The 10,636-nt window shown below is 45.2% G+C and overlaps 1 protein-coding gene across 1 annotated transcript in view; it reads right to left on the reverse strand.

Annotated features, from left to right (window-relative positions):
* MACO1 (macoilin 1) overlaps positions 1 to 10,363 on the reverse strand; it is a 77,722-nt gene extending 67,359 nt beyond the window's left edge. Inside the window, exon 1 of the mRNA XM_035118281.2 lies at positions 9,990 to 10,363. Within this exon, the coding sequence (XP_034974172.1) occupies positions 9,990 to 10,069 (80 nt within the window). The 5' untranslated portion in view covers positions 10,070 to 10,363. The remainder of the gene's footprint in view (positions 1 to 9,989) is intronic.
* Positions 10,364 to 10,636: the final 273 nt, after the last annotated feature.

Raw genomic sequence — 10,636 nt, forward strand, 5'->3', positions numbered from 1 at the left:
TTGAAATCAGCAATCAAAATCAAGAAAATATTTTTTTAATAGATTTTAATTTTAGTACAGTGGAACCTCGGTTTACGAACACAATTGGTTCCAGAAGTCTGTTCTTAAACCGAAGTGTTCGTAAACCGAAGTGAACTTTCCCATTGAAAGTAATGGGAAGTTGATTAATCCGTTCTAGACGAGGAAAAACACCCCCTAGAACGGATTAACCGCTTTGCTCCGATGCTGCAGCCGCGAAAGCGGTCCCGGCCTCCGCAAAGGCATCGGAGCAAAGCCCCAGCCTCCGGAAGGCATCGGAGCCGGGACTTCGCTCTGATGCCTTTGCGGAGGCCGGGGACCGCTTTCGCGGCTCCCCGGCCTCCGCAAAGGCATTGGAGCGAAGTCCCGGCTCCGATGCTTTCCGGAGGCCGGGGAGCGTTTCCGCGACTGGGCTGTGCAGCCGCGAAAGCAGTCCCCGGAACGCTCCCCGGCCTCCGGAAGGCATCGGAGCCGGGACTTCGCTCCGATGCCTTTGCGGAGGCCGGGGAGCCGCGAAAGCGGTCCCCGGCCTCCGCAAAGGCATCGGAGCGAAGTCCCGGCTCCGATGCCTTTGCGGAGGCCGGGGAGCACTTTCGTGACTGCAGCCCAGTCACGGAAACGCTCCCCGGCCTCCGCAAACGCATCGGAGCGAAGCCCAGCCTCCCCGAAGGTATCCGACGCTCCGATGCCTTTGGGGAGGTTTGGCCTTTGCTCCGATGTCTTCGGGGAGGCCGGGCCTTCGCTGCGGGCCTCCAGGAGGCATCGGAGCGAAGGCCCGGCCTCCCCGAAGGCATCGGACGCTCAGTAGACCTCCGGCACCTCGGTTTACTAACTTCCGGGTTAGGATAGTTCGTAAACCGAAAGTTCGTAAACCGAGGTGTTCGTAAACCGAGGTACCACTGTAAATACAACATTATACTTTGTAGGCTATGGTAGATAGTAAGTATAGTAATAGCAAAAGGTTTTTTGTAATTATTCTATTTTTAACAACCTTAATTGTATGTTAAATCAAGTGTATGCCAGACGCGTCCCACCCGTGACATTTCATTGTCCCACCCGTGACAGCATTTTTTCCTTAATTTTGTATCATTAAATTTCTTAACCTGAATTTCTGATTGCATAGTTGTAACCAATAAACATTGATTTAAACAAATATGCTGAGTTTATAATTGATTCACCTCCCAACTCACAGAGTTTTTCCATAAATCAAACTTATCTCAAGCCCCATGTCCTTTTTTTGTCCCACCCGTGACAATACTTTAACATTTAATAAAATTGTCAAAAATATCCATAAAAATAATAAAAAATTAGTAAAATGTTCAGTATCTTATTAAGAACATAGTTCAAATTTTGGTTGTTAATTTTTATGTATATTTACATTCTTACACATGTGTGAATACCAAAAAACATGGTCCAAGTGTCCCACCCGTGACAATGGAATGGCCCATGGCCAACAGTACTGCATCCCGCCCTCCAGCATATGCCAAGTCACAGATGGGCAATGTGATACTGCCCAGGCCAGCAGCAATATGTGAGGTGCCAATAGCTGCACACAAGGCTCTAAGCTGGTCAGGCACACATTAGTCTCCCAAGCACTGAATGGAGGTCTCCATTTTGTGTCACAGAAGCAACTAGGGCACCCCTCCGTTAGAACTCAGAAGACTGAGGGGTGGCCTGGTTCCGAAATGACACCATACTCTTAATGTGTGCTGTATTGAGCTTAGACAGTGCTGGGGCCTGAGAATGGATCCAGGCTGCCCCGATTTAGACAAAGATATTCAGGCTCCAGTACAGAAAGAAGATTCCTAAGCACAAAATGCCCATTATTGAACTGTAATCCACACACTGCGCTGAAGAAACCCATGCAGGAATTTCAGTAAATTAGTGTTCACCATAAAAATAAATATCTGTCTTATATGTATTTGCTCCTACCTACTGCATCTACAGATCCCAAGTGTACTATAAATAGAACCAACATATTATCATGGCCCATGATTTTCAACAATCTGCTTTTCAGCTCTTTCTGAACATCTAAAATTCCCCTTCAATAATGTTTTAGTCATACAACTGTATTCAATATCCCTTTACTTTGCTTTTGCTAAGGAACTCCAAGTCCACCATCACCACCAGCAGAACTCCATTTTGACCAGCAGGCTCAAGAATGCCTAAGAAATCACTTAATGATCCACCACTTAAGGAAGAATTGAAAATTCAATTCTTAAAATAGAAAACTTGGATTTAAATACTCTTGATACAGCATGATCAATGCCACGTTATTTTGCTATTTCAGAACACAACGCGTCTCTGACATCTAGAATGCAATTTTGAAACACTAATAAAATTTCATTTAAAATATGTAATAAAAACCTGACAGTAAATCTGGATTATTGTTTTCAATTTCTAAATACTGTACATTGCCTTGGAGCACAGAGTCAACTTATAAATACAGTCATACCTCGGTTTAAGTACGCCTCGGTTTGAGTACTTCCAGTTTAAGTACTCCGCGGACCCGTCTGGAACGGATTAATCCACTTTCCATTACTTTCAATGGGGAAGTTCGCTTCAGGTTAAATACACTTCAGGTTAAGTACGGACTTTCAGAACCAATTACACTCATAATTTGGGTTAGGTCATACCTGCCAAGTCTCCCACTGAAAAATGCGGAATCAGCAGTGGCGTAAAGCAACTTCCGGGGCCGCTCTGACCATGTGTGGGCACCGGAAATAGGGAAGAGTGGCACCGGAAGTTGCTTCTACGCATGCCCGGTGGCCATCTTGGTGGTGGCCGCATGGTGACGGTGTCCACACATGGTCAGAGCAGCACCCAAAATGGAGGCTCCCTGGCATGTAGGAAATCTGGGGAATTTCCAGGATTTTTCTCCATTCGGGAGAACAGCGGGAAACGGATTAAAATCCGGGGGTTTCCCACGAAAAACGGGGTACTTGGCAGCTAAGGGTTAAGTACGCTTCAGGTTGAGTACTCCACGGACCCGTCTGGAATGGATTAATCCACTTTCCATTACTGTACTTTCAATGGGAAAGTACGCTTCAGGTTAAGTACGCTTCAGGTTAAGTACAGACTTCCAGAACCAATTGTGTACTTAAACCGAGGTACCACTGTAACTACATAATCATTTTAGACCAAGTTTGGTAAAAGCTATACAATATGGTAGGGATTGCTTGCTAAAAGGATATCCCACACCTCAAAAAAATGAATAGTGTACTACCTTCCCACTTTCGTACTGCAAGTCTCACCCACACATGCTTCTTGACGCAAAAAGCGATCAAATGAATGTACAGTGTATTCAAAGTAAAGAACACTTGAAAGACAGTACCATTTCTTTCTTTAAATATCACCTGCACACGATTCCCCCACACACACCTGTTTCTTGTGCAACCTCTTACAATTTTGTTGCTTTGCTTTCCCAAAAGGAGCAATGTTGCAGAAAAATATATCAGATGAAAACCTGCACAACTAGTCCCATGAGACCATGGGATTTGTTTGGACTTGTTTTTCTTGAGCAGCAGACCCACCCCCATCCTCCTGGGCAGACCACATAGCAGACTATTTTGGAAGTTGAGAGGAGTTGGTGAAACTCTTAAGAAAGGGAGGGTATCAGCTATTTAACTCAAAAATTATACTGGGCGCATTTATATAGTTGCAGTAGAAGGCCAGATGAGAAGGCACAGGGCACTTCATCAGCTTGGCTTGGAGCAATTACACTACCACTTGACTCTTCCCCTCCCCAAACAATGACCATCCCATCCAGCCATTTTATCAATTATGTAAGAACAGGTGCCTACTTTCCTTATTTTTGTTATCCCACCCTATCATTTCCCCTTCTGCATTGTGTCTATTATGTTGCAAACATGTGGGCAGGGACTTTGTGTGTGTGTGTGTATAAACAACACGTAGAAAATGTTTGACATTTTTTAAATGAAAAAAGTCTTCTGATGAACCTAAATAGTTCCTTGGATCCCAGACTTTAAATAAATATGCACCAGCTCAGCGTAGATGTCTAAACTTTTCAATTTCATGGGTACCAGCACAATACTAGATAATAAATAAATAAATAAAATCCAGCTCTAGAACTGGCTGTTGTAGAAATAATATTTTTAGCAATGATACTTAGCATTTATGTAATGTTTTAAAAGCATTCAAAGTCCTCCACACATGAAGCTTTACAACAGCTCTTTAAAGCATGTCAGTATATCCCCTACTGCAGCTGAGAAGAGCAGCTTGCCTACAGCCACCCTTTCAGTTTCTATCTGAAGTAACATTTGAACTGGGAACTTTGTAAGATATACAGGTGGTTAGAGAATTGGTTATGGCCAGCAACATCAAAGTTCAAAACTCAACTTTACCATAAAACTCACTGTATAACCTTGGGGCAGTCACTCTCGCCCAGCCTAATCTACTTCACAGCACTGCTTTGAGGATAGGATGAATTACCCACAGACTCTGTACACCCCCTTGAGTTCAATGAATCACAGAATCATAGAATTGTAGAGTTGGAAGCGACCCCAAGGTCCAGCAGCAGAAGCACAACAGAAACATCCTCTGGATAGAAAGCTCAATCCTGTTAAATTTTAGATTTTGGGTGTTCTAGAAACACCACCAATCTTTCACTCCCCCCGAAATCAAGCAAGAGCTTTTGTTAAAAGCAAAACACAAATAAAAAAAACAAAAAAACCCACCATTTCTAGAAATGAAAAAGTCAACTAGCAACAAGCATTCAAATTTACAGGGCTGTGGACATTAATAATTATAATAATTGGAAAAGGGTAATTATTTTTGGAAATCCTTACAGAATCATGTTTCTCTTTCACAACCTGAAATACTGTAAGTGAATATATCTCCTAATTGGTAGTTACTAATAAGCAACCACTTCTCACAATCCCTTAGTTGCTTTATACCAAACCTCATACAGGCAGAGATATTATGCATCCACCTCAGCTGAAAGCCAGTGCAATCTACTCTAGAAATATGACGACAGATAAAGTTGATAGCTTATTCAACATGCTACTGTTTATCACAAACATCAATGTGAACAGGCAAGTCTGACAATGTAATACAGACCCGCAACACTTTCCTCAAGTGACCTACTAATCAACAGCATTTTGTCTTTCTGACACACTTTATCAGATCCTCTTTGGGCCTGGGAGTCTTTTCCTTTCACCCTCAGGCAACTGTGCTGTGTTCATCCACCCCCAACATCTCTGCAGGAATATTCAAAATAAAGCCAACAAACCTATTTTGCTATTGGCAGGGAAGAATAAAACACAAGGAATACCTTCTGCTGCATTACGATTTAAGAAATGCAGGAAGAAGGCTAAAGTCACAATTTAATCTGCTTAATAAATTAACCAAATGTCTGTAGCACATGTTGACCATTACCGTGTTTCTCATATTATAAGACACGTCTTATATTTATTTTTTCCTCAAAAAAACACACTATGGCTTATTTTCAAGGGATGTCTTATTTTTTTCCTCCTCCTCCTGCCGTGGCCGGCATTGCTGCTGCGCTTATCACTATGTCTTATTTTCGGGGTATGGCTTATATTCCTTGAATGCTTAAAAATCCTGCTATGGCTTATTTTATGGGTATGTCTTAAAATATGAGAAACAGGGTACACATACATGTTCAACAGGCAACTTGACTGTATTAGCCTCATATTTGCAGAAAGGGCATAACTGCTAAATTAAAATAAACTGCTGTGACCTTGCAAAGCAGGTTACACAAAGCTGAACCCACACCACAACACATTGAGAGCAGGGGCCATGTTCCTATGGCTTACACAACCCTCTATAGTACATATGTGATTAGCACTGGCTTTTGCTGTGATATTCCCTGGCATGTGCAAAGGACAAAGTCTCCTTGGTCTTTTCCTTCCATTATTTTTAAAACATGTAACCATCTTCCACTGCCATCCCCTCCAGATGTTTTGAGACACCAACTTCCATCAGTTGAAGATAGCATAACAATGTTTTGTAGCCCAAAACTTCTGGAGGGCATAAAGTTGAGGACAGCTGATCTACAGAAGCATGAGCTCAAATGGGACAGCTTGTAATACTCATAGCTAACAAAGAGAATTTACACTAGTTCTACACACAGGTAGATTAACATTAAGTTGTTGGGAGGGCCAAACCCCACCTCTGATAAGATCCTGCCGCTTGCTGTACAGTAAGAAAAGTAACAGAGCAGCACTGTTCTGGTGTTTGTGTGTAAAGTTGTATACACATGCACTAAATTAATGTTCTTAGGCAATCACCTATGCTATCTTTTTATAACAAAATTGTGACTTCAATTGGGCAGTCTTTGAGGAAAACCAATTTCTCATGGTTTAGTCTTGTCCCAATTTATGGTATTCTTTAAGATGGCCGTTTATGGGTGTAGCCAGTATTTTTGTATGGGGGAGTAGGCCTTTTGTTAGGGGGCCAGAACCTTAGTTTGTTATTTATTTTAATTTATTTTTATTGATTTGAGGGAACAGCTACGCCCATGTGGTTAAGTCAGTGGCTACTGTGAAGGCAGAAGTCATAAACTGCATAGCATTGAGTATTAAGCTGAAGCTTTTGCTTGGTCTCTTTTCCAAATCTCAATAAAAACATAGTTTCTTAGGCTTTGTCAATGACAACTGCAATTTTGTCTGCCAAAATTTCACATCTATTAGGCCCCTTGTAATTGTACAAACTGACAGCATCACAGCACTTCTGCAAGTTGTGCATAATTTTAACACCTGATGAACCAGAAACTAAGTCCCGGCTGTAAGAAGTAAATAGAGCAAGGTAAATAGAGATGGCTCTAGCTAACAGTCATTTTTCTAACTTAAAAAAGAAGTCTATGCATACAGCTCCCCAAAACCTATTTAATAGCAGATGTGAAATAGCCATGGAAAATCTTGAGACCCACTCACCAGAGAATATGAACAATATCTTTATCATTGCCTTTCACTCTGACACAGCTTTAAAAATAAGTCACCATACAAAAACGGAAGACACAAAAAGAAAGTGAAATAACACAACTTGGGAAGGAGGTGTGAATCAGAGCATCTCCTGAATAGACATGAGTATTTGCAAGGAAGGCAAGAACATATCAGGCAAACTTTTCATTAATGAAGATATATAATATAGCATAGCGTGACGGGGCTGAAAGGTTAAGTGAAAAGGGGATAGTGGCCTAAGAAGAGACATCACAAGGAGAAGTCAGTCATTTGAAAGAATGTATGAAAGTCCTAAGGGGCAGAAAGGGGCTTCAATGTTAAAAAACATATTTTGATCACATACTTGTGGGAATATTCAGCATATATTCAATAAGAGGGCACAATGGGAAGGTAGTTAGGGACATGGGAAGAAATTGTGGCAATAAAAACAAATGCAAGGGAGAATCTGAGAGCCCATCTGGTGTGGGGTAAAAGAGGACTGCCAATTTCTCGAGGGCCTTCCTCATTGCTGTGAAAGGTGTGTTAGAGGAAGATATGTGGAGGGGGGTCTCTCTGGAGCACGTGGGGAATCTGTGGCCCTCCAGATGTTGTTGGACTACAGCTCATGTCATCCCTGACCATTGGACACACTGGCTTGGTCTGGATGGGGGAAGCATAATGAATGGGGAAGTTGTAGGTCTGTCATGGCAGAAAAGGTGGAGAACTCTTAAGGGCAGGACTATCAATGTGTAAGTGCATAGCCAGTGGAATGGGGACTTCAGCAGAATTTGCGGGGGCAGGGTTTGAGAGTCAGGCTCAAATGAGTAAAAGTGGCTCAAATGAGTATGGGTAAGTGGGATCTCTGTCAGTGCAGAGGACAAGGACATAGTAGGTGGATGACTCTTAACAGCAAGAATTGTCAGTATGTGTCTGGGATACAGTGCATTGTGTGAGGGGATCCTAGGGAAAGGTATATCAATGTGTGTGGGGTAGACTCTTAAGAGGAGGTCTGTCAATGCAGGGCAGGGTTGAGCACTGTGGTAGGAAGTTTGATTGGATGGGACAAGCAGGAATAGAAGCATGACAATCACTGAAGAGGATGACAAATGAACTGCAGTCTGATAAATATATCAAAAGAAATACAAAGGAGGGAATAATAGTGAAAGTCTAAAGGACCTTTGAGTTAGGGGCAGCGGTAGTTGAAGGGTGGGTGGAAGGCCACACAACTGAAGTGAGGTGGGGCTTCAGAATACAGTACCAATCTAAAGTAGCATGAGTGATAAAACTGAGAGCAAACAGGACTACTACTCTATGGAAAGTGTGACTTCAAAGTAAAATATAAATGAGGAAACTCTTAAGGGCAAGAATAGTCAGCGTTGTGGGTGCCCAACTGATGGGTGTGATTGCACTCTACGGAAAGGTATTCATCTATGTGGAGAAAAACAGTGAATGGAGGCCACTAAGTGTAGGGCAGTCAATGTAACTGAAACCACAACTGGGGTGAGGACATAAAATGAAGGTTGTATGGAATGGGTTAAGAGAAAGGGATTGGGGGGGACGATCTGTCTGGTACTGTACTGTATCTAGAAACACTTAAATTGCAAGAGTTGTGGGGCGGGGAGGAAATGGCAACTAAAGAGGAGGTGTGGTTTCAGGGAAGAGGGGGGGGGATATTTCAATAGAATGCAGAGCATCATTCACTTAAGCCTCTTAAAAAGAGAAAGGGTATGTGTGTTGTTAGAGAAATCATAGAGGAAAGCTTCCCACAATTGGGAGAAGGGGAACCAAGTTCTAAAGACAGCTATCTTGGGGGAGGTGGAAATTGAGCCAGAAGTGAAGCCTCTGAGGCCACAAAGCATTGGTGTGTGTGTGTTACTAAATAGTTTGTCCTGTATTTGTTGCAGCATTAAAAATATGTACAATACTTATCAGCAATGATTTGGAGACATTCTAATAGATACATGGGAAGATAAAGTGTAAGAACAAGGAGACTGTGTGTGTGTTTGCACACACATTGGGGTGGGAGCTAAGCTGTGGCTTCACAAGAGAGTAATGGGATGGGAAATCTGTCAACAGAGATTGTCCCTGTGAAAGCCTCAAAGCAAGAGTAGTCAGTGTAGATGTGAGTATAGACCAAGTGTGAGGAATTTTTGGCCCAGCAAGCTTGGCCAATGGTCAGGGAAGATGCAAGTTGTAGGGCTCACCACATCTGGTATAGAGGGAGAGAGAGGTTTCTAGAGGAAAGGTTCCCAATGTGAGGCATGGGGGGGGGGGCGGGGAGAGAGAGAGAGAGAGAAGGCTCCTAAGCATCAGGCTTCTACTTGTGGGTCACATCCCACTATTGTGCTGCAGCCTGATTTAAGAGCAGCAGGGCTCTTACAGAAGCAGTAAAATAAAAAAAAAGGCGTCCCCCAATGCATGTCTGCAGGATCAGTGGCAACCCCAACTCTGGGCGGACTTTGTGGGGGGCAGAAACGTGGGAGAGAGACGTTGCTTCAGAGACGAATGGGGAGGGATCCGAGGTAACTATTAAGGGAGGAAGAGAGAGAAAATACCGGTAAGGCCCACTCAGGGCTACCCTTGAAGCGTTTTGAGGGAAGGTGGTGGGAGGAGAGAGAAGTGTCGGGCGTCGTGGGAGGGGGCTACTTTTGCTTCTCCTGAAGACAATGGCCCAGAGCGCCAAAGACCAAAGAAGCGGGGCCCTGAGGGGAGCCTGAGGGCGGACAAAGGGCGGGAAGTGGCTGCATGTGAGAAGCAACTGGGGTGTGTGGAGGAGATAATGAGGTAGGTGCCGGGGGGGGGGGCGTGTGAAAGTGATGCGCGTGTGCGTTTCTGTGGGCATGAGGGGAGTCCCGCCAAGCTCGCCTGTCCTTCTTCGCGTGAGGAGGAAGAGGAGGAGGAAGCCCCGTCGGGGGCTGAGGCGGCGAAGGCGCCCCCTCCCCTGCTTCACCTCAAAGCCAAGAGAAGGAAGGAGGGGAGGAGGGACCGGAGAGGCTCCCTCGATGCCACTGACAGGCCGGGGCGGGGCGAGGCAGGTGCGGGCCATACCTGCCGTAGATGCCCTCAGTGATGCGGTTCCGCTTCAGCGGCCGCCGGAGTTTGCTGCAGTCGGCGCTCCGGCGCTTCATCCTCCCGTCCGGCCCGGCGAGACCCAACCCGGCCTGGCCCGGCGGTGGTGGTGGCGCCTGCTGCTGCTGCCGCCGCCGCTGCCCCCCGCCGCCGCCGCCTCCTTCTCCGCTCCTGCCCCGCCCGGGTCACAGCGACAACATCCAAGCCTGCCCGAGGGACCCGCCGGAGGGAGTCTCAGCGGGTCTCCGAGTATGGTTTTGGGGGGGCTCGCCTTTTCCCCCCGTCCCCGTTTTCTTTCTCCCTCCTTTTTTTCTCCCCCCGCCCGACTAGGAAACAAAGAAATAAAAAATAATTTCAGATCTGTCCCTCCCCGCCGCCGCGTCCCCGCGCGCAGCCTCCGCGCCCTGCCCCGCCTCCTTTCAGACACAAGCCAATCGGCGGGAGGCATAACATGAGGTCGACGGACGAGCGAATCAATCAACATGGGGCTAGAGGGCAGAGAGGCGGGCGGCAGAACCAATGAGGAGATCCACGCTTGTGGTCCCGCCCCTTTCTAGGATGACGAGTCCCGCCCAGCAGGGAGAACGGCGTCCAGAGCAGCCCGTGAAAGTAAGGATTTGTTAAAT

This window comes from Zootoca vivipara, chromosome 6, assembly GCF_963506605.1.
Source record: "Zootoca vivipara chromosome 6, rZooViv1.1, whole genome shotgun sequence".
NCBI lineage: Eukaryota > Metazoa > Chordata > Lepidosauria > Squamata > Lacertidae > Zootoca > Zootoca vivipara.